Here is a 25,120-nt window from a genome sequence, read left to right on the forward strand (position 1 = left end):
TTAAATTTTTAGTTTGTTGGACTGTTTCTGGTGACTCTAGCTTCTTATGTGGAAGAGGTTGAGTTTTTCAGGTTTTCTTATTGCTTTTATGCCCCAAATGCTCTAGAAAAAAATCTAATTTTTAATGCTTATTTATTTTGATTCACTGTATTTCAGGGTGCTATTCCCAAAAGGAGAAAACTTAGAACCATGTTTAATATGGTCATCAGAACCTATGCAATAATCTTCAGGCTTTTTTTTTTCCCCCCTTTTTTTGAATTCCTAGCACAATGTAATTTACTGCTAAGTTATTGAAATACTTTTAAATGAGAGTCTCCTTACCCTCATGTTAAATCATTATTCAGGACTAGAATATTTGAAATTCTGGATGTTTTCATTGTTTTATATCTGAACAAATCTGTATTGATATAAATTAGTTTAATATATCTTTGTATATGCATTTCACATAGTATAGCTCCTCAACATATACTGATTCTCTCAAGAGAAGGCACTTATGTTTATAAAAAAATTTACATTATCATTGCCTTCATTAATTCCTTTTTTTAAAGAGATTTTATTATCCCACTTTCTTCTCTGGGACTACTATGTTTATTTAAATGGCCCTTTGTTCCTTGGATACAAGCTAGTAGGAATTAAAAATTCATCCATCTGGCTCAATCATTTTAAAAAAGTTACTATATTGCTATAATGTCATAGATCCTCCTGAATAACTCCCAGGTATTGTGACTGCTTTAAAAGTTTCAAATATAGACTCATGTTTGGCTTTCTTTTAGTATAAAGACAATCATAAAATAATCTTCAACCAGGCATGAAATAATCTCCAAAGGAGGGCTCTGTTGAAAGGACTCTTTCCTAAGGTCTTTTCATGAGTAAATCCTAAAAGAGTTTGAGTTTTCCCCCTTGCCTTTAATGGGTGCAGACCCCCACTACCTATGCCTCAAACATACTGCATCGAGCATCTTGTATGTGGACTTTTAGGGAAGTAAATACGCTTCACCACAGTAATGTTTTCCATATTTGTTCTAATTTCTTACCATTCTCCTGCCTGCACATTTCAGCAAGGCCACCTCTCCCACCAGTTTTATTCCACCTTTGCTTTGCATGGAAATAACTTGGCTTACATAAACTGTGCGTGTGTCCTGTGTGACTGTCTCTGATTTGGGTTGCCATGCATCACATTCTAACTTTGGACTCACATATAAGTTTAATCACAATCGTTGTTTTTGTTGTTTTTCTTTCCTTTCCTTTCTTTCCCTCCTTGGTCTGTCCATTATGTGTCTAAACAAGGAGGTTGCTCCAAGGAAAGGGCCATGCCTCTCAGCACAAGACTGTTTGTTTCGTTGTTAGTGTGAATTTCCCTTAGATGAAATGCCGGTTTGCAGCTGATTCAGATATATTTTATAGAGTCATTGTATATTGGCAGTACTAAACACACTGAATTCCAGATTTTTCTATGATTAAATAATGTCTATACATCATTAGACGATATTCTGAGTTTGCTACTACTGGCTTTCTCCTAGAGGAAATCAACTTTCTGCAATTTCTAATGCTTTTTTTCCTTTTTTTTCCCATGTTCATCTTTTTTCAACATTGATCCGTAACATCTGAACAATCTTGAGATATCTCTGTGTAATTTCACTGCGTTCGTTCTTTGTTTTGTGATTTTGTGTGTGTCTTGATTATTTGTTACAGCTTTGTTGTATGTGTGGATGTGCTACAAGTGAGAAAATTAAGCAAGTTATTTCCTGCTCATTTTTCCTTTTCAGTTTTTTTTCCGTTAGCCTTGCTTTGCTTTTGTATCCTGAGACCTTGTGGATCCACCATTCCCAGCCCATTTTTGTTGTTCCACCCGCCACGACAGGAAAAGACACTGTGTCGTTTCAGTCCTGATTACATTTGCCAATATCTTTTTTGATTTCCATTTTACTTTCAATGTTTTTCATTCACATCAAAGATGATGAGACAGAATCTACAGAAACATCTGTCCTGAAAAGTCACCTGGTTAATGAAGTTCCTGTCCTAGCAAGTCCGGACTTGCTCTCTGAAGTTTCTGAGATGAAACAGGATTTGATCAAAATGACTGCCATCTTGACCACAGATGGATCTGATAGGGCAGGTTCCCTCAAAGTGAAGGAGCCGGTGAAGGCTGCTGAGGAAGAGCCAGGGGAGCCTCTTGAAATTGTTGAAAGAGTTAAAGAGGACTTAGAGAAGGTGAACGAAATCCTGAGAAGCGGAACCTGCATGAGAGATGAAGACAGTGTGCCAAGGTCTCAGCCAGAGAGAGAATTAGTGGAAGAGGAATGGGTTATTGTCAGTGATGAGGAAATAGAGGAGGCTAAGCAAAAAGCATCTCTAGAAATCACCGAATACCCATGTGTAGAAGTTAGGATAGAGAAAGAGACCAAAGTAGAAGTAGAGAAAGACTCAACAGGGCTAGTGAACTACCTTGCTGAGGATCTAAATTCCTACGTGTCTCCTCACAAAGAGCCACCGCAGACAGCGCAAGATCTGGCAGGGGAGAAACGTGAGGCTCTGGGTCCTTGCAGGAGCTCTGAAAGCGAAGGGAAAGATAAAGAAGCATCTTCAGAGGAGACACAGAGTACGCAGAAACAGCCCAAACCAAGCCTGGGCATAAAGAAGCCAGTGAGAAGGAAATTAAAAGAAAAACAAAAACAAAAAGAGGATAGTTCACAAGCTAGTGCAGCAAAAACTGAACTTAAAAAAGGTAGTTCAGAAGAGTCATTAGATGAGGACCCAGGTTTAGCCCCCGAGCCTCTTCCCCCTGTAAAAGCTACGTCACCTTTGATAGAAGAAACTCCCATTGGTTCCATAAAGGACAAGGTGAAGGCCCTTCAAAAACGAGTGGAAGATGAACAGAAAGGGCGAAGCAAGTTGCCTGTCAGAGTCAAAGGCAAAGAAGATGTGCCAAAAAAGATAGCACAAAGGACACATCTAGCTGCCTCCCCCTCTCTGAAGCCCGAGAGACATGCGCCAGTGTCACCCTCCTCGAAAACAGAAAGACACTCTTCTCTTTCCTCTTCTGCAAAAACTGAGAGGCACCCTCCAGTATCACCAGTGAGTAAAACCGAGAAACACTCACCCTTGTCACCCTCCACCAAAGCTGAAAAGCACTCACCCGTGTCATCGTCAAGTAAAACCGAGAAACACTCACCCGTGTCACCCTCCGCCAAAACTGAAAGACACTCCCCTGCATCCTCTTCCACAAAAACAGAAAGACACCCACCTGTTTCGCCTTCAGGTAAAACAGACAAACGCCCACCCGGCTTGCCCTCTGGGAGAACAGAGAAACATCCGCCAGTGTCACCTGGCAGAACAGAGAAACGCTTGCTTGTACCACCAGCTGGAAGAATGGAAAAGCATTCACCCGTCTCAAGCTCTGGGAAAACCGAGAAGCACCTGCCTGTGTCACCTTCTGGGAAAACAGACAAGCAACCACCTGTCTCCCCCACCTCAAAAACAGAAAGAATCGAGGAGACAATGTCTGTTCGGGAGCTGATGAAAGCTTTCCAGTCAGGTCAGGACCCATCTAAACATAAGACTGGACTCTTTGAGCACAAAGCAGCAAAACAAAAACAGCCACAAGAAAAAAGCAAAGTTCGGGTAGAAAAAGAAAAAGGGCAGATAGTAACCCCGAGAGAAACGCAGAAAACAGAGAGTCAGACAATCAAACGAGGCCAGAGACTCCTGGTCACGGGACCTTCAGAATCCAGAAGAGCAGTCCGTGCTTCCTCCGTAGGGTTTAAGAGAGAAGATGTAGCTGAAGAAAAGGAGAAAGCGCTCAACCACAAAACACCTGAACCTGTTCAGCCAGCACCCGAAGAAGAAAGCCATAAAGATAGTGAAGTCCCCAAAGAAAAGCTGGCTGATGAACAGGGAGACATGGATCTCCAGATCAGCCCAGACAGGAAAACCTCCACTGACTTTTCTGACGTCATTAAGCAGGAACTGGAAGACAATGACAAATACCAACAGTTCCGCCTGAGTGAAGAGACTGAGAAGGCGCAGATTCACTTAGACCAAGTGCTCACGAGCCCTTTCAACACAACGTTCCCACTAGATTACATGAAAGATGAGTTCCTCCCAGCCCTGTCTTTACAGAGTGGTGCCTTACATGGCAGTTCTGAAAGCCTGAAGCAGGAAGGGGTAGCAGGTTCTCCGTGTGGCAGCCTGATGGAAGGGACCCCTCAGATTAGTTCAGAAGAAAGCTATAAGCATGAGGGCCTAGCAGAGACCCCTGAGACAAGCCCAGAAAGCCTTTCTTTCTCACCAAAGAAAAGTGAGGAGCAAATTGGGGAAACAAAGGAAACTACCAAGTTAAAAACACCACCAGAAATTCATTCCGAAAAAGGACATCCCTCAACCAAAGATGTTACTGATGGTTCTGAAGGGCAAGGTGCTGCAGTCACGGGGGGCACAGAGTCCTCTGCTGAGTGTTTGCTGAAGGAGGTCACCCTAGACCCTTCCAAAGACACGTGCCCCCCACAAGAAGGTGACGGCCTTGGCAGTCAAGGTGTATCATTAGCAAAAGAAACATCCGAAGGACTGACTGAGGAAGTGTCCTGTGATGAAGGTCCACTTAGATATGTTAGTTCCGCCCATGAGACACAAACTGATACTGAAGCTCAGGAATCCACAGCCACCGAGCCCTCAGATGAGGCAAAGCCCTTGCCGCTGCCTGGTGCTGCTGTAAAGACAGGCCCAAGGGCTGAATCAAAGCCCCAGGGAGTCATTAGAAGTCCTCAAGGGTTAGAACTTGCACTCCCTAGCCGTGATAGCGAGGTCCTCAGCCCTGGGGCTGATGAATCCTTCACAGTGAGCCACAAAGACTCCCTGGAAGCCAGCCCAGTGCTGGAAGATAACTCCTCACACAAAACCCCTGATTCTCTGGAACCGAGTCCTCTGAAAGAATCCCCTTGCCGTGATTCTCTTGAAAGCAGCCCTGTTGAACCAAAGGTGAAGGCTGGAATTCTGCCGACTCACTTTCCTCTTCCTTCCGCCATTGCCAAAACAGAACTCTGCACGGAAGTGGCCTCTATGCGGTCCCGGCTGCTCCGAGACCCGGACGGCAGTGCGGAGGATGACAGCCTTGAGCAGACGTCACTCATGGAGAGCTCAGGGAAGAGCCCCCTTTCCCCCGACACCCCCAGCTCCGAAGAAATCAGCTATGAGGTCACGCCCAAAACCGCAGATGCAGGCACCCCAAAACCAGCCGTGATTCCTGAATGTGCAGAGGAGGATGACTCAGAAAATGGGGAGAGAAAGAGGTTCACACCTGAAGAGGAAATGTTTAAAATGGTAACCAAAATCAAAACGTTTGATGAACTTGAACAAGAAGCAAAGCAGAAAAGGGACTACAAAAGAGAACCCAAGCAAGAAGAATCTTCTTCATCCTCTGATGCAGATGTTGACTCTTCAGCAGACATGGATGAAACAAAACACACAGAGAGTGTAGCGGATGAAAGCGATGTCCCTGTGGTTGTAACATCAGAGAGCAGAAAGGTTTCTTCCTCCTCAGAAAGTGAACCTGAGTTGACACAGCTGAAAAAAGGTGCTGACTCAGACCTCTTATCAGAGCCAGTTATTCGAGTGCAACCCCCTTCCCCACTTCCATCCAGCATAGACTCAAATTCCAGTCCTGAAGAAGTACAATTCCAGCCTGTCGTTTCCAAACAATACACTTTTAAGATGAATGAAGATACTCAGGAAGATTCAGGTAAATCAGAGGAAGAAAAAGATCGTGAATCTCATTTACCTGAAGACAGTCATACTGTTTCTACTGATGGCCCAGAGATGTCTTATGATGATCTAAACAGAGATGCTGATCAACAAAAACTTTGTGATGACCGTGGGTATGAAGCAGGGACTCCCAGCGGCTCAGCCACTCCTGTCTCCTCAGGTCTCCGCAGTTCCACTGGTGATGATGTCAGTGAGCAGCTAGTTATCCACAAGGAATCATTAGCTCTCCAAGACACTGGTGAAAAAGATACAGAAGAAGAAGAAGAGCTTGATGTTTCTGGAGTCGAATCTCCACAAGTAGATTGCCCCAGTGAAAGCTCTTCAGCTTTGTCCTCTTCGCATCATTATCCAGCATCTGAAGCAAAAGAATTAGACGAAGACATAGTCTGTACATCTTCTGCTACAAAAATGGAGGTCACAAAACCTGACCAAGCTTTTGAGAGCTTACCAGAGGACCGGCCCACTCAAGACTCATCCATTACTACTCAAACTGATAGATCGTCCTTGGATGTTCCAGTGTCTGACCCAGTGGAGACTGATGAAATCTCTGATCCTCAAATCATAAGCCCTTATGAAAATGTTCCTTCTCAATCTTTTTTCTCTAGTGAAGAAAGCAAAACCCAAACAGATACAAGACACACAAGTTTTCACTCTTCTGAAGTGTATTCCGTTACCATCACATCCTCCACTGAAGACGTAGAAGTGACAAGCTCCTCTGGGAGAACCGTTTCAAGTGAAGAATCTAATTTGGAGGACCAGAACTTGGACGTAGAACCCAAACAAGAAAGTACCTTGTGGGAAATGCAGTCGGATAGAGCCTCCTCATCTTTAGAGCCAACTGTACCAAATACATCAACAGTTGCTGGTGAACAGAGAAGCAAAGTCATCATCACAAAAACTGATGTGGATTCTGATTCCTGGAGTGAAATCCGTGAGGATGATGAAGCCTTTGAGGCTCGAGTGAAAGAGGAAGAACAGAAGATATTTGGTTTGATGGTAGACAGACAATCGCAGGGTACCACCCCTGACACCACTCCTGCTAGGACCCCAACTGAAGAGGGGACCCCAACCAGTGAGCAAAATCCATTTCTCTTTCAGGAAGGAAAATTGTTTGAGATGACCCGAAGTGGTGCCATTGATATGACCAAAAGGTCCTATGCAGATGAAAGTTTTCACTTTTTCCAAATTGGGCAAGAATCCAGGGAAGAGACTCTCTCTGAAGACACGAGAGAAGGGGGTACTGGTGCTGAGACCCTACAGCTGGAGACATCAGCTGAATCATTAGCACTCTTAGAATCGAAAGAAACAGTGGATGACGAAGCAGAGCTACTCCCAGATGACCTGAGTGAGGAAGTAGAAGAAATACACGCTTCAGATGCTCCACTTAACTCCCAAATGGGGATTTCAGCCTCCATTGAAACATCAATGAAAGAGGCAACTTCTGCGGGAGCTGAGGACCTCCCCACCATGGGAATGGGTGACACACCTCCCCTGTCCAGTGTGAAGCAGACAGCTTGCCCCGACTCCCCTAAACCAGTTGGACAAGTTCAGTTGGATTTTTCCACAGCCACTAGGTCTGTATATGCAGATCGGGGTGATGATTCTCCCGATTCATCCCCAGAGGAACAGAAGTCAGTCATTGAAATCCCTACTGCACCTGTGGAGAATGTGCCTTCTACTGAAAGCAGATCCAAAATCCCTGTAAGGACTATACCCACTTCAACCCCAGCACCTCCATCTGTGGAGTATGAAAGCTCCCTTTCTGAAGATTTCCTACCCAGCCTGGATGAGGAAAGTAAAGAGGACAAAACAAAACCAAAGTCTAAAATCCCCATGAAAGTGCCCGTCCAAAGAGTCGAGCAGCAGCCTTCGCATCTAGACCTGTCTCTACAGAAAACAGAGGCTCCTCAGGGACAGGACAGGACAAGCAGAGCACCAAGTAATAGAAGCAAACCCGAATCTGATGCCAGTTTGGACGCAAAGACCAAATGTCCAGTAAAAACTAGAAGTTACATTGAGACAGAAACAGAAAGCACAGAGTGGGCAGAGGAGCTTGAGTTAGAATCAGAGGAAGGGGCCACAAAACCAAAGATATTTGCATCCCGATTGCCAGTAAAGAGCAAAAGCACCACTTCTTCCTGCAGGGGGCCCACGAGCCCCACAAAAGAAAGTAGGGAGCATTTCTTTGACCTTTACAGGAACTCCATAGAATTCTTTGAGGAGATTAGTGACGAGGCTTCCAAGTTAGTGGATAGACTTACACAGTCAGAAAGGGAACAGGAGTTAGTTTCAGATGACGAAAGTAGTAGTGCCCTGGAAGTTTCAGTAATTGAAAATCTGCCACCTGTTGAGACCGAGAACTCAATTCCTGAGGACATCTTTGACACAAGGCCCATTTGGGATGAGTCCATTGAGACTCTGATTGAACGCATCCCTGATGAAAATGGCCATGACCATGCTGAAGGTATTTGCCAGCCGCTGGGATTCCCTGTGCTACGCATGTCATAAATTTGGTATAGTTTTTTTGTGTGTCTGTTTTATTTGGTGATTTGTGTCTCATTTTCTTTAAGCTTTCTGTAGTGGTTACTATGTTTGTGTAAGCCCTTTGTGTTTTGTGCTTTCTCTGTATACTCTCGTCTGTGGAAACAATCTCAAGATTGAGTAATGAGAATGCTTATGGAAAACATAAACATGATCGACAGGCAACGGGGATCTTGCCTTTTCTCTAGCTGCTGCACGTGAGGCCATGCAAGCTTTGAGTTTTGTTGTTCTGACGCTCCAGGCTTAGCCTTAAATTAAGCATACAGATATATTTGGTTTTGTTTCATATTATGAGGATTCATTGCTTTTTCTAATTACCTTTGAGTACTTTAAAATAATAAGTACTTAACAATTTTATAATGATTAGGAAGCCATTTGCGCAAGAAGATTTCGCATGCCATGAAATTCTAATTGTTGAGGATTTGTTTTTGATTTGGAAAGGTTGGATTTCAGATACCATTTGGTAAACACTTTAAGCAAACAATCATAAGGTAAAAACATGCTTTTAATTTATGTGGCAGGTGAATGGCGAATGGGCTCTGATTAGGTGCAGCAAACAACAAAAACTCAAACTTTGCATGATTTAAGTTGACTGTGAGGGGATGATGGCTCTTTGAATGATAAAAAAAGGGAAACCATAGATGGCGTTGAGAAGTAGCCTCTGGTCTTCCAATATCTCTACAATAAAGACTATTATTCTTAAATTTGGGTTATAAAAAAATGACCATGACCTAAAATGCTGCCCATCAATTAATGGGGGTTAAAAATCAAAGGGAAAATTATAGTCTGTGGGAGTATTATGTGAGCTTACTTAGCAGTAAGCAGACAGCAACTTTGCCCAAAAGACATATATACACACTAATATAACATACACATACGTATACATACACTTTATTTTTCCTTCTTCCAAGGTTACCAGGACCAAGACAAACGTTGTTTCTGGCCATACTGAAAAAAGCCAGGGTGGTCTGATCAACCCATGATCTCGGTCTCTTGTGAATCTTGGATGTGATTTCTTTGCAACATGACCCAGAAGTGATCTTATACTGCCACAGGCAATAATAGGAGGTCCTAACCAATTACTCCATTTCTCCATCCCATTTATGATTTTTCTGGTGTTTGATGAGCAAGATGATTCTCTTCGGGTGGGCAGTATCCTCTCAGATAAGTTTAAGAGGAAAGTCCTAAGATTACTAGAAATCAGTAACTTATATAATTATGTCCAGTGACTAGTCTTGATTAAAGAGATATGGAAGCAGATGGTTTTCATGATTTTTATTACATTTATTCCCCATTCCATTCCAGAAATCAGGCAAACGCACAATTTAATATGATTTAAAATGTAATAGTTAATTTGTGCTATAATCAAATATTTGGACAATTGACTGCCTTTCTTTGGATGATCAGTACTGTGGTTCCTCTCCTGTCATGGACAACCTTTGGCCATTCTGTTTTTGACCTTCTGTAGATCAACAGGATGAGCAGGAACGGATTGAGGAAAGGCTGGCTTATATTGCTGATCACCTTGGTTTCAGCTGGACAGGTAAAATGAGTGTGACCCATTTTTTTCAACAAAACCTGCTTGGTTTAAATGACATTGTTGCATCAGCCAACTGTCATTAACAATGAAAAAAGGTCTTTTTTTTTCTTTCCTTGAGGAAGACCACATGCAATAGTGAAAAGAATGATACTATGAACTAGAAAATCCAGGGTCTGCATTAACTCACTGCGTGAACCAGGGCAGGCCTTTTATTGTCTCTGGCATTTTGAATAATAGAACTTTAGATTAAGAGATTTTGAGAATATAAGAAGCCCTACTACCCTCCTTTGGGAGCTGTGGATAGCTAAACTTTGGGGAGATTATTGTGTTTCAAAACCATTGTCAGTTGTAATTGTCATAAAATTTAATTTGAGATTCCACCAGGGCTCCTTGTTATAGATACCTTGAATCAGATATCTTCATCCTGAACAATACTAAAATTTACTTCAGATGAATGTTGAAGTACATATGAATGAGATGTTCAATAATTTTCTGAGAGATGGGTATGTTTCAGTTTAGAAATTGTATGTTAAATAATTTTTTAATGGAAAGTGAATTCTAAAATCAGTATGGTTTATTTACAAATCATGAGTTGTAGGTTTTAAAAGCTATACCCTTTCATCTTTCCTGCTATTTAACATATTAAAGCAAGATTGTCCGTCTGGATTTTTTTCTTTTTTCTGTTTTTGTTTGTTTGTTTGGTCTGACTTCCTTTTATGTCACTTGTGACTACTTAATTGAAACAAGCAGTTTAAAGTTAATATTAATCTCCTTTCAGTTCCTTAAAAATTTGGTATGAATAGGAGATAGGAGTCATAATATCCTTAACAAAGATAATTGGTAGTGTAGAATAAATGACTAAAGCATTTAAAGTAATTTAAAAATACTGAGCAGATTTATTTAATTGAGGGATTTAGGGGAAGGAAGGGTATCAAAATATCTCTGATTGACTGACTAAGTAGGTAGCATTCAGAATTATTTATTTTGCTTCTTAAGTATTTATGAGTGTCTGTATTAAACGTAATATCTATTATAGTTGGTGAAATTTCAAACCTTACATTCACACTGAATGGTATAAAATGAAAAGTAAATAAGTGTCTCACACCTACATCTCGTCTTTGAGCCCCTTTCCTCAAAGGTGACTGCTAACACTTTCTCATGTATTCAGAAAAAAATCTGCAGTGCCCACATCTATGCTTATTATTTAAAAATAAGCAAAATTTTACTTAACAGTATTCTTCATAAATACTCCATCAGCATAGAAATATCTATGGCATTCTTTTTAATGGCTATTTAATTCCACTGTATGGAGGTACCATAATTTTATCAATGGCCTTTGTTGATGGCTACTTAGGTTGTTTCCTGTTAGTGGCAGTAGATATCCTTGTGCACCGATAGATTTTTTTTTTTTTTTTTAATTATTTATTTATTTATTTATTTTTGGCTGTGTTGGGTCTCCGTTTCTGTGCGAGGGCTTTCTCCAGTTGTGGCGAGCGGGGGTCACTCTTCACCGCGGTGCGCGGGCCTCTCACTATCGCGGCCTCTCTTGTTGCGGAGCACAGGCTCCAGACGCGCAGGCTCAGTAGTTGTGGCTCACGGGCCTAGTTGCCCCGCGGCATGTGGGATCTTCCCAGACCAGGGCTCGAACCCGTGTCCCCTGCATTGGCAGGCAGATTCTCAACCACTGCGCCACCAAGGAAGCCCCCGATAGATTTTTGTGGGTGTTTCTATAGGGCATATTCCTAGAAGGAAAAAAGCTGTGTAAATATATGTATATTTTTAATTTTGAAAGATATTGGCAAATTGCCCTCCAGAAAGGACACCTCCTTCACACACACACACACACACACACACACACACACACACACACACACGCGTGCACGCATGCGCGCACACACACCTCAATGTATAAGCAACCATATAGAATGTTAATGGTAGACTTTAAAGGAAAACTTTGAGGCTTCTTCCCTAGGTCAGTTAATCCTTCCCAGACCTTTTATTCATGTGACATCAAATCACAGAAAGGAGTTTATCCAACCACCATAATATAGCTACAACCAGTATTTATCCAAGTACCCAGAAACAGAATTTATAGTATTTGCAAGTCCCCTAATTATGATTAAAAGTGAGACATGGTCTCTTTCTACTGTTTTCAGTCATTTTCCATTGTCTTGGTTAAGAGTATAAGCCAGTATTAATGGTGTCTTCCAAATTTTGGAATTAAATGGTCCTGAATTTACATATTTTATCATCATTGCCTCAAACTTACTATTTCCACTATGACAGTGATCAATTCTATACCCAATTTTAAGGAAAATATCTGCAGTTAGTGCTAGAAGAACAAAGGCATACGAGAGTCATTTCTAATAAGTAGGAAAAAATAAAGGAACTCTGTTACAGCAATACAAAGAACACATCATTTACAAAATCACAAGGCAAGGTGTGGAGACTCAAACTATGAAGTTAATATATTTACAAAGGAGTATTTTCTCTTTTAGAATTAGCAAGAGAACTGGATTTCACTGAGGAGCAAATTCATCAAATTCGAATTGAGAACCCTAACTCCCTCCAAGACCAGAGTCATGCACTATTGAAGTACTGGCTAGAAAGGGATGGGAAACACGCGACAGGTAGGTGGAGAGCTATATGTAAAAGGCAATAGGCCGGAGGTAGAAAAAAGTCTTGTTCAACAAACCTTTTATGCAAATTCAGTAAAAAGATAAAATGACAGATGCCATCAACCTGAAGTGCTACTGTAAGCAAATGAGAAGGAGCTGTAACATTTCTCAAATATGCATGTTGCATAAAAATTCTTGTACTGTGTTCCTGTGAACAGCATTAACCAGTGGAAAGTGGTACTAGCACTGGCTGCTAACAGGAAAGTTATTAAAGTCCTAAAATTTTCTAAGTATTGACAGCAGACACACTTGCTTTATTAGCCATTGTTTTATTGATGGTGCATTACATTCAGTTCCTGCTTCCTGTACTCCTAAATAACTAAAATGGGGGAAAATATCAAGTAGATATTCTACATAATGATTTATATATGATATTCTGATCACATCAAATAAAATGGGAAGTGATACAGAACATAACTACTTCTTATCCCTCAGCTGGTCTAAGTTTGCCACTTTGTTTAATGCCTCTTTGAAGACCTACCTAGAGACCTCCCTTATTTACATCTAGCCCACATTTATCTTTCCTTCTCTTACCATTATTCTAGGTAGGATTGCCAGATTTAGCAAATAAAAATTGAGAGCACCCAGTTAAATTTAAATTTCAGATAGTCAACAGATACTTTTCTAGTATAAGTATATCCTACGCAATATTGGCGATATACTTTTACTAAAAAAAATTTGTTTTTTATCTAAAATTCACATTTGACAGGGTGTCCTATGTGTTATCTAGCAACTCTACTTTTAGGGCTTATGCCCATGCTGTGTCACCCATTTCGTACATAGCTCTTGTTTGTTTGCTTACTTTTACAAAGACCCTTAATTGGGCTTTGGTTGTTTCTTGTACAAACATCAAAATTTTAGTAAAGTTTTCCTATGCTTAAAATATATCACCAAAAAAATTCAGTAGGGCAACTAAATGAAAGAGATTTTTAAAAGAGTAGCCCTCAGATGTAATAAATAGTTTTTCTCTGATATCCCAGATACCAGTCTCATTGAATGTCTCACCAAGATCAACCGAATGGATATTGTTCATCTCATGGAGACCAGCACAGAGCCTCTCCAGGAGCACATCAGTCATAGCTATGCAGAGATTGAACAGACCATTACACTGGATCATAGTGAAGGTCAGACAATTTGTGTGTGTGTATGAGTGTCTGTGATGTATGGTTAATTCAGGCAACTGGCCCCACTGTCTTCCTTTTTTCAGAGCGTCGACCATGGCCTTTCTGATACGTTCTTCTCCTGAGACTTCCCTGCCCATTTTAGGTGCCCCCATCCCTCTCGTTCTTTGTTATTTCATCATTGTTTCAGTCAGCGTGGGCTGCTATAACAAAATACCATGAACTGGGTAGCTTAAACAACAGAAATTTGTTTCTCACAGTTCTGAAAACTGGAAATTCAAGATCAGGGTGATAGCATGGCTGGGTTCTGGTGAGGGCCCTATTCTAGATTGTACATGGCTGTCTCCTTGCTCTGTCCTTACGTAGGGGACAGAGAAATAGCTAGCTCTCTGACCTCTTCTTATAAGGGTGCCAGTCCCATTCATGAGGGCTCCACCCTCATGACCTAATTACCTCGCAGGGTTACCACCTCTGAATACCATCACGTTGGGACTAGGGTTTCAACATATGAATGTGAAGGGGACCCAAACATTCAGTCCATAACAGCCATCAACAGGGATGATCCATCCAGTGCCCTTTCCTCAGCTCCTTGATGGCACTTCTGATACTTGTGTCTTTTACTCTACCTTAGTGACCCATTTCTGTGCCCACAACCCAAACTAAATCATTATCAGTGGCTGTACTACTTCCAAGTCCCAACTTGAAGCATTATACTTACATCCTCTTTTACTTCTACACAATAATTCTGCAAACCCACTGGACCTCTTGTCATTGGTCCTACCCCCCTTTTCAGTATTAAAGTTTCTCGAATCCACCCTCATTCACTTCCATGCTCACTCACTCCCATTCTTTCTCCTTCTCTCTCTCTCATTGCTATTTTTACACTTTCTCTTCTTTCAAGCCTCCAGCATTACTCTTCTTTTTATTTATTCCAACCTGATGACCATACTTCATATTCCTTAGAAAAAATAGGAATACCTGTAAGCAAATGTCCATATTCTTTCACCACAAGGTCTCTCAACCTAAGTGCATCTCAGTGCTTATGCTCTACCTTCCCTGCTGTATGAAATGGCCTTCCTTTGCTAAAGCCATCATCTCTTCTTTTCTACTAGATCTCATCCCCTTTTACCAACTATTGACTTCACTCCTACAATCACCCACTCTGGCTCCTACAACTAGAACACTGTCAACAGCACTGAAACATGCTTTAATAGAGCCCGGCTTTAAAAACAAAGCAAAGCAAATAACTCCTTTCTCCCAGTATGCTCCCCTGTATGACTGCTCTGTTTCTCCATCTATTTCATGGGAAATCTCTTCAAAAGAATAGTCTAACTTTTCTGTCACTACTCTCTACTTTCTCTCTTCCCTTCTCTCTAGAACTGTCTCTAGAATCCACACAAGTCAGGTTTTGTCATCACCACTCAACAGAAAAGAATCTTGCAAAATTCACCAATTGTTTCCTCATCACCAAATGCACTGAGCCATTCTCAGTCTTCGTGTTCCTTTACCTCTTCTTAACATTTGACACAGAAAATTAATCCCTTCTTCTTAAGACATTTTCTTCACTCACTTTCCATGATAACCTCTCTTCTTGTTTTTTCTATTTTCTTATTTTATAGGATAGTCTTCCTCAATGTCTGTCTGCAGCTTACTTTCCATAGGTTTACATGATGGCATGTTCAGCAAGAGCCTCATAGCTCGTCCCATCTCCCATCTCTCTCCCTCTTTCCCAAGTCCCAGACACCTGGCCTCTGGGCTGTGCCCTGGGCACCCTACACCTTCTCAGGCTTCCAGGCTCTGGTGCTTCCTCTTCCCTGCATTCTGGAGTGTTCTTCCCTAAGATCACCAAGTACCTTTTTCTCTCACTCTATTCAGGCCTCTGCTCAAGTATCAGCTCCTAAGAGGAGCCTTTTCTGACAAATCTATCTAAAAAACTGGCCCTCTTTTCTTTGTACCTTTACCCTGGTTTCAGAAATATGAATCTGCAGAAATGCAAGTTCAGTCAGGCCAGAAGCCTCTTCTGTCTTGTTCACTGCTTTGGATCCAGCGTCTACAGCACCTACTACAGTGTTGATACTCAATATATATCTACTGAGTGAATAACTAGATAGATGAAGGTCAATCACACCTCTGCCGAAAGTTTTTCAGTGACTCCTTATTGCCCTTGCTATATGAAATTCCTTAGCTTGGCCTAAGAGACCCTTCCTCAAAAGAGTACTAACCTCAGAGTGTTGTTTAATACAAGTTAATACTTGCAAAGCACCTAGAATGGTGTCTGACACATAGTAAATATTCAGAATGTGTTAGCTATTTATTATTATTATTATTAATGCTCTTCTTACCATGTAGATTTATGCCTCAACTGGAATGTCGCAGTTGATACCTGCCTATCTTTAGGCCTCCTTAAGATGTCATACCCTCTGCATTTCTTTTCCTGATTCTTTAACCCTGAGTTGGATGCTCGGCATTCATTGACTGGCACCTGTGGCCCAGTCACTCTGCATTTAATTGTCTCTTACTTGCCTGAGCTTCCCTAGATGGTCAGCATCTTGAAGGCAGACACAGTGCCTCTTTCAGCTTTGTAACCATGACCGATCACAGACATGGCATGTAGTAGTCACTTAATAAATACCCACTTAATATAGTTTAGCTTCAATTAAATACTTAATTTAAATCGTTCTCGCCTGTAGGGTTCTCAGTACTTCAAGAGGAGCTATGCACTGCCCAGCACGAGCAGAAAGAGGAGCAAGCTGCTTCTAAAGAGGATGAGTCCTATGATCACCCTCCCATCGTCTCGGAGGAAGACATTTCTGTCGGTTACTCCCCTCTTCAGGATAGCATCTCCAAAACTGAGGGCGACGGCTCAGCAACAGAGCTCCTTCCCCAGACTCACAAGGAGCAAGTTCAACAGGATTTCTCAGGGAAAATGCAAGACCTGCCTGAAGAGTCAGCTCTTGAACAGCAGGAATACTTGTGAGTTCCAAAAGAAAGCCTATGCAGTGTCATTCCAAAGACACAAGCCAAAATGCAGAGGGTGCCAGGCATATACAAGCGTAAATCATTTTCAAATAGTTTTCAGAACTACAGGAAAAAAAGCAAAGTATTTGAGACATGACTGTGACGGCGTTGTATGGCACAAGTCTGCTTGAACCAACTTCCAGTTCCATGACCTTGGGCAAAGGCCTAAGCCCTTTGAGTCTCGGTTTCCACATCTATAAATTATGATAATAATATACACCTTATTCATCTTATAGGGTCAAAGGTCAAGGATATGCCTGTGAAACCATTGTTGAAACTGTAGACCGCACAGTTATTACTTGTATGTTTGCTGCACCTCACTTCTCTGTATATGTGCCCGTCACACCCTGGCTGGTTCAGAAGGTGAACAGTGACAGTGTAGGTGAAGCAGCCCTTGTGTGTTTCAACAAAGCTATGAGGTGGCTAGCAATAAAAATAGAAATGCAACACAGATTACTCACGTGGAATGAAAGGCCATTAGGGGTTGGGGTGGGAATAAAGAGAAGTCTTCTAGGGCGCTTCTGCCTAAAGGAAGCTGCAGAACACAGTCAGCTTAGAACTCAAGTTCTGGGCTTTCTGGAAGCAAAGGCAAAAAAGAGTTGTATAAGTGACACTTATTGTCTAGAAAAAGCAACCAGATCATGAGAAAGGCAAGCATGTCCCAGCCCTGAAATGTGAGAATAGCGTGTCAGGAGGCTGTAACACAACATCTCCTTTGTCCTTGAGTCAGTTTTGTGCTGGAGTCACTGGAACTTGAGAAAAGGATGAAAGTGGTATTGAAATGAGCTTTTCTTCCACGGAGCACTGCGCCCTCACCCGTCTACCTTTAGGTTGTAGGGGAGAACATAAAGAAGAGGTCAGGAAAAGAGAGAAGGAAAGAGAAAAAGATGGGAAGCAAAGAGGGGGTATCAGAAAGGCACTTTGGGCATTTAATATCTATGGAGTGACAGAAGATTAGAAGGAAGGAGCAGAAAAAGCAGATAATTTTTTCCTTTTAGGAATATTATAAAGATTACATTGCTTATCTCCAAACTTTATCAGTAGAAGAAGTTTCAATGCCAACAGATCTTCCTATCAAGTAACACAGTTTTCTGGGTGGATAATAAGAATCTCCCTATATTTATGATTATGGTAACTATATTAACATGGGGTTTATATATTGCTTTTTTAAAATTTTGCAAGATTTTGATCCTTGCTTCAAAAGCCTTATTGTCTACAGATCTTTTTTATATAAACCTCCTCAAATCATCAATATTACCTTGAGTTATCAAAGGAAAGATGAAATTATTATTTATTAATATCTCTCATTATTTATTAATTATCTCTACTTTGTAGAGATTAGGAAATGGTAATACATTTGAGGATAATTTTTATTATTTTAGAATACATTTTTCCCAATCAATGCTAGATCAGTGAGCTGTAACTGTATTCTATATTTTACATATAATTTTAATTCACATTTCATTTCTTAGCCAAATTTACAAAACCTCTTTAGACTTTCACGGACTGTGAAGACAAGTTCCATCTTCCCTTCCAAATCCCTTGCATCAGCAGGGGCAGAAATGCATATGCTCTCATGGTATAATTGGGCTTTTCTGTTTCAGTGTGACAACCCCAGGGACAGAAGTGTCAGAGACTCAAAAGGCTATGGCAACATCTGGCTCTCCCACCAAGACACCTGAGGAAATCAGCACCCCTACTGAGGAGGAGAGGCCATATCTCCAGACCCCGACATCAAGTGAGCGGGGAGACTCTCCCATTGTGCAAGAACCCGAAGAGCCCCCAGAACGTAGGGAGGAGAGTTCGCCTCGAAAAACCAGCCTCGTGATAGTGGAGTCTGCTGATGACCAGCCACAGGCCTTTGAAAGGCTCGATGAAGATGCTGCTTTTCAAAAGGTAGACTCTCCTCGTCTATTTCCTTGCCCACATGTAACAAAGCTACAAACCTTCTTCCAGTTTCCATTTCTCTGATGGCTTATGTTTTCACAGAAAGTTTTGCCAAATTAATTAACTTGGGCCAAGGGAAGCCCTCAATCCCTTTTAAAATCTGGGAACCAGTGAATCTAGAAAAAGATGATACATGGTTCCAATTCTAGCTACTTGACCATCAGCCCTAATTTTATAGCTGGAAACCCTTTTGCTAAGAAAAATGAACCCTGGGGTGAAACAATATACCAGATGTAGCTTTTCAAAATTAGTAATCTTGGGCATAAAGAAGACTAGTGAGGGGAATTAACCGGGCCTCAGGTAAGTAAGTCGGCCTGCCATGGGAAATTGCTGGAACCTGCACTCTTGTTAATCAGGTCCGTGCTGTCAGGTGATGAGCACACAAACTGTGGCTATTGAGTGGGGTTTACTCCCAAACCAAATTTTTCTCGTTAGAGGAAGGATTATTTCCAAGTGAAATCTCCTTATATTTATTTTAAGAATGACTCAGAAAAAGGACATTATGCCTAAATTGATGGCTGGTTCTAAATGTCAGAAAATCGATAGCAGCGTGAATATGCATCACTGTCTTTCCTTTGTCTTTAAGTGAGCTTTGATGTTGCGAAGAGAGGTGGAGAAACTCATTTAAACCATTTACTCTCAAAACGTGGTCTGAGTGGTTCATATCCCTCAGCTTTAACTGGAGGGCTTGAGCCCTCCCTACTCAGGACTCCTGAATCAGAATGAATCCCAGGGAGGGGAGGAGAGGGGAGAAGAATCTGCATTTCAGTAACTCTGTAGAGGATTAAATTAGATATATTTTTCCTTTTTGGATTCAAAAACATTTTATATGTCAAAGTATTTTTAAAGCATGAATATACATCTTTTAGGAAAGAATGTTTTATAAAAGAGTTAAAACTCTGGGGGAGAAAGTGATACGACATATCTTTGGGCTTAACATCTACATTTGTTTTTGTTCACTATGAGTGTGATATCTGCTAGCAGGATTTATCTAAAATCATAGTTTAAAATTAGCGGAGGTCCAGGCAGATGAGAACTGCTCCAAATTTTGGCAGTTATCTTAAATAATGAATTCATCCCATGAATGGATTTTTATTCCAAGTTTGCCTTTGTATAGAATTATTCATCTCCAAGTTTTTGGCTTAAATGAATCCTAGTAAAAATGTTTCGTAGGTGCTGTCTGGACTTAAAAGTTGCCAATTTTAGTCTAAGAATCTATAGGCTAATTGAAGCATAGGCTTGAGTCAGTTATCTGGATAATTCATATATTTAATCTGTTCTATGTATATAAATAAATTTTGACAAGTTGTCCTGTATTCCACATTATTTATATGGGCCTGTTCTACTTATTCTTGATGAATTTCCAATTCTTAAGCTTCCTATTTTGACCCTTATCTTCTCATGACCCTGACTTGAGGGTCCAATTTCAATCACTTTTCTTGCTGACCATATTTCTAGGCAGCAGATTCCTAAGTGTATTTAAAGAATAATTTGGTTTAAAATTTACATGTTTTCCTTTAGCAGGAAAGAATATAGAAATATAAGCGATATTTTAAACTACGTTGACAACATTTAGTTGAGTTTTCTTTTTTTTAATAGCATTCCATTAGGAAAGAGTGATTCGATATATAGCTCCCAAGACATACGTTTTAATCTAAAGTTATGTCCTTAGCTCCAGCTTTGGCTTTGGGCCAGACCCATAAAATTGGATTGGCCTCTGTACCTCAACTTCTCTGCAAAATGAGTCTAATACTATTTGTAGCCAGTCTTCCTTCCTCTATCTTGCCAGTAGGGAAATGTACTACTGGCCAGATAATAGCTACAGGAAATTTTGACTTCCTGCAGAAAGTTCTGCTACAAGAATTAAGACATTTCTATACCTTTGGTTGGATCATTCTAAGCCTAAGCCCAAGAGGCAATGGCTCACAAGTTATTTATTGTGCTGCCTAGGGTCTGTGTTTACATTTGGTTATTCACCAGGAGTTTGAGTCCAAGATGTAATGTGGGCAAGCTGCTTATTTCTTCTGATGGATTTTGACAGATGGGTGCTCAGACAGCTTTCAGAATCCAGAATTTTTTTTTTTTCATTCAATGAACAAAAAGCTATATTCTCACTGAAGTTTGAGCCCAGCATGCACTGTTTTCACTCCTGCTGGCTTGTCCACCAAAATCAGCATGAATAAAGCTTTCAGAAACCAGTGTGAGCTAAAGCAGAAACCAGTAGTGAAGGCATTCCTTAGCATGATAAACAAAACAGTGCTTCCATGCTTCCACCAGGAGCTAACAGAGGAATTAGGTGAGCTGGAGGCCAGCTCAGATGAGGAAGTGATGCTATCTACCAGGGTTGTCCGCCGACGAGTGATTATTCAGGTACCAGCTGTTAAATTACTGCACGTCTGGGACAGTTCTGTCCCCGTAACCCTTCGAGAGTGACCGACCTGGAGCGAGGGCTTGGCATGCTCCTTAGGTAGTGCATGGCCTTCAGAAAGCAGATCCCGTAACTCTCCTAAGTTCTGTTTGTGAAGAAATGCAGCGGTAATGACATTCGCCGCCTACCTCCAAGCGAGCAAAGAGCAAGATTTAGCCTCTTCAGTTCCACCCACCTCACCTCTGGCTTGTCTGTTTTTGTTTATTTGTTTGTTTGTTTGTTTAAGTTTGAGCTAACTTTGGTCAGATTCTCTAGCATGTTATTACCCACCTTTTTTTTTTTTCTTTAAACATACTACTTGACAAGATTTGGCATCTCAGCAATGCTTCTCAAAGCTCCTTTAATTTTCTAACGTTCCTGGCATTGTAAGCACTTGGGAGTAGTTCCTCAGCATTGATGCCAAACATGGAAGTGACCCTTTTCTTTCAACTGTGTAGGGAGATGATATGCCTGACATACCCCCGGAAACAGTCACAGAAGAAGAATACATCGATGAGCAGGGACACACTGTGATAAAGAAGGTATTATCTTAAGTATCTTACCATGGTTAATTTCAAGCCTCCTGTCTAAAATGTGTCAATACCCTGGCACTGTCACTCAAAAACAAGATACATGAATACAATATCTTCCAGGTTACTAGGAAAATCATTAGGCGGTACGTCTCCTCTGATGGCACAGAGAAAGAAGAGATTACAATGCAGGGAACACCACAGGATCCCATCAACATTGAGGAAGGGGATGGCTATTCCAAAGTCATAAAGCGCATTGTATTAAAGAGTGACACTGAACAGTCAGAGGTGAGACCGTCTGATTTTCCAGAACTGATTTTATGGAGAGGTGTAAAATACAGCTCACAAGAGATGGATGAGATTGTTTATTCCTATTGGCCTCACTTCTCCCCTTTATAAGGCAGTCTTCGTTTAGTTACACATTCATTTTTTTTCTTTGTGATTTTGTGGAATTTTTAGATAACCATCAGCGATATTTGTAACCATTATACTCATTGTCTTTGGTCCTTTCTAGGTCTACTTTCTCTTTAATTCAGTTGACCACAGCAGAAATCCAAAAGTCAAATTTTAAAAGACAGCAATCCCATCTGCTGGCAAGCAGTAGGTTCTGAAAAACACTTGTGCAAATGCACTGTGGTGCTTTGCCCAGTGGGCAACAGCAGCCTTCTGTAGGGCACCTTAGATAAATATTTGATTTCCAAACTTCTGCATTTCAGAGTCACTGAAATCAGGATCCAGAAACTCACTTGATTTATAGTTTTGTTTCTTTCTGTTTTACTTCCCTCTTTCAGAATCATATTTACTCTCTTTGACATGTAATTTGGGAGGTTCTTACCATCTCGCGTTCATTCACATCCTCAAAATTTTATTATTATACACATGAGGTTCTCTAAAAATCTACATTTTCAGTTTCTCATAGCTCTGACAGTTCCTCCTTTGGAGGTTAATTTTGTCTTCATGATGTCAAAACAAAGCATTTACACATGGGAAAAGAGAGTTCATCCACAGGGTGCTATGTCTGCACTGCACTGAGCAGTCAGTTTCTCAGTCATGAAGCTTCCTGACCAATTTTCGTTCAAGTGACTAATTAAGTGGTTGATTTGGTACTGTGTACATATAGTCATAATATAGATGTTGCTAATTGATTCTAGATTTTTCTTCTAACTGCTTCTTGTTGACAAAATGCTGTTTTCAGGATGTACCATTGTAATGTGTGTGTTTTTTAACATAGAAAAATTCATCATTGTTACATTTTGGCAGTCAGAAACTGTATATTTTGTGTCCTTCATTCATCAGGTAACTTTGTCTGAGCCCAGCATTTTGTCCAGTACCTCACAGTTTCAGGCTGAACCAGTGGAAGGCCGTAGAGTCAGCAAAGTTGTTAAAACAACTGTGGTGCATGGAGAGAGGATGGAGAAGCATCTGGGGGATTCTAGCTTAGCCACTGATCTTCCTTCAGCCAAAGATGACTTTGAAGAGGTATAAAGCATCATCACTTTGTCTGTGTGTGTGTGGAGGGGTATTTTATGTGTGCTTTGTGTTTGAGAAGAAAATGATTTATCATTGTGTCATTCCATACATGTATTCATGGAAGGATGCAGAATAATTCAAGAGAGTAGAATTCCTGTTTGAATAATGTGTACAGTGAAATAATATTTTACTCAACTTATTGTGTTCATTTGTGCCACCTTAAGAGCCTTAAAAAATCCATATGACCAGGATTCGCTTCAGCTCAATGAGAATCAGAATCTCTGAAGTCGGGACATGATTGTACCTCTTGCCTAAAAGTCCCAGAAGTGACTTGCACTCTCAATTAGTAAGGGAAAGAAATAGATATTGTACATTATCTTTGCTAGCTAATATTCTCAGATATTTCCAATGATAGGCATTAAAGAAAATTCAGGTATCTTTTATTAGTTAAGTTCTGATTTTCAATAATTAGGAAACAGGTCCACAGTGACATCCACAAACACTTATTACAGTTCAAAAATCCCAACATTCTGGAACTCACCTAGTGCACTGTGGTAACTTAAATGGGAGGGAAGTCCAAAAGGGAGGGGATATCTATATGTGTATACGCTGATTCATTTTGTTGTGCAGTGGAGGCTAACACAACATTGTAAAGCGACCATACTCCAATAAAAATTAATTTAAAAACCCCACAACTAATAGACTGGTAATGCTACAAATGCCATAATTGATAACCTCATATTAGCATCTTGCAATTTAAAATGAATTGGCTTATTTTATATAATAATTAAATATTTTGTTTCTATATCACCAGTTAAAAGAGGGTTTCAGGCTGCTGCTTATTGTCTAGGATGTTTTTCAAACTACACATTCTAGGTCTTTTCAATAAATGAGCAGCCAATTTGAATAAAATGTCACAATTTTCTATTTTTAATTCTGGATTTGAAACACTAAAGATATCAAAATGTTGGTATAAGAATTTTGATCCAGTGAATGGAACTTATGGTGCTGGTGAAGATCATCTGAAATAAGTTTCCATATCTTAAAAAAAAAAAAACAATCCCAACATTCTGAAAACCAAAACAAGTTTTATAAGTTAGTAGCAAGCTACTTTGGCAATAAAACTTAATGTGAACTGACATGGGGCTGTAATGACTTGGCAGTCTTTTTTATTCTACAAGAGCGAATATTCATGTTTTGCTATTGATATATCAATGGCTTTGATTACAGGATGCTGTCCCTATCCTATCTGAGCTATTAGAATATACAGTATATACATCATATTACCTTTCTAAAATCCAAAAGGAAAAAAAATCTGAAATCTAAAACACATCTGGCCCCAAATGTTTCAACTAAGGGACAGCGGGCATGTGCAAACATCTTTGAAACATTCTTTACTATTGAAACATTTTGAAGTTAAATGTTACATGTATGTCCTCTTTTATACCCACAATATGCATTGAGATTATATATGAATGCATTGGGATATTAAGAGCATACCTTATTTTAAATATTTTTAGTTCTTCACATTTTGACAACTGGTGACCTTGGACAATCAAAAGATGTATTATCTGATTATACCCGTTGGGCCTTATTTGTTCGTTGCTTGTTTTTGCCTCTGGTCATTATTCATTGTATTTGTCATTAGAGTCTTCACTGCAGAAAGGATGGGGGTGAGGCAAGCACGAAAGTAGAAGTCAACCAGTATAGTTTGCAAGAATTGTAAAGTAATTATCAATAGAACAAATCTCCCTCACAAATGGGAGAAATTTAACAGACTTGCTAAATAAAACTCAATACTTAGATCTGCCCCTAAGAATTGTTTTTCTTTACCCTTTCAAGCATGTTTGTTTATACTATTCATTAAGCAGAGTAATAGGTTATGTTAGAGTCTATGGTTTTTGATGGGTTTTGTCTTCTTTTCTTTTTTTCTTACTTCAGGCTTTGAGTTACACAGGTAGCCACATGGAAGTCCACTCCCCCAGTTTAGTAGAGAATGAAGTCCTGAAGGAGGATGGATCAATACTTAGAAGGTTTGGGTTAGCATGGGGTGATGCTTTGCCAACTAACACCTTTAAAAAGTTTTCCAATTTTAAGAAAAGAAAAATAGA

At 40.4% G+C, this 25,120-nt stretch overlaps 1 protein-coding gene across 17 annotated transcripts in view; it reads left to right on the top strand.

The window, feature by feature from the left end:
• The window catches only part of ANK2 (ankyrin 2), a 591,117-nt gene that overhangs the window by 560,523 nt on the left and 5,474 nt on the right, over positions 1–25,120 (top strand). For 8 of the 17 annotated variants that reach the window (XM_036852154.1, XM_036852145.1, XM_036852148.1 and 5 more), the window contains 9 exons: positions 9,767–9,841; positions 12,337–12,468; positions 13,497–13,640; positions 16,328–16,610; positions 18,260–18,551; positions 21,468–21,551; positions 21,663–21,827; positions 22,836–23,018; positions 24,951–25,042. In XM_036852154.1, coding sequence (XP_036708049.1) covers positions 9,767–9,841; positions 12,337–12,468; positions 13,497–13,640; positions 16,328–16,610; positions 18,260–18,551; positions 21,468–21,551; positions 21,663–21,827; positions 22,836–23,018; positions 24,951–25,042 — 1,450 coding nt within the window. Of the gene's footprint in view, positions 1–1,954; positions 8,222–9,766; positions 9,842–12,336; positions 12,469–13,496; positions 13,641–16,327; positions 16,611–18,259; positions 18,552–20,879; positions 20,973–21,467; positions 21,552–21,662; positions 21,828–22,835; positions 23,019–24,950; positions 25,043–25,120 lie in introns of all 17 variants that reach the window. The other 9 variants (XM_036852140.1, XM_036852139.1, XM_036852141.1 and 6 more) reach the window with 3 other exon arrangements.

The sequence above is a fragment of the Balaenoptera musculus genome, chromosome 5, assembly GCF_009873245.2.
Source record: "Balaenoptera musculus isolate JJ_BM4_2016_0621 chromosome 5, mBalMus1.pri.v3, whole genome shotgun sequence".
NCBI classification, from domain to species: Eukaryota; Metazoa; Chordata; class Mammalia; order Artiodactyla; family Balaenopteridae; genus Balaenoptera; species Balaenoptera musculus.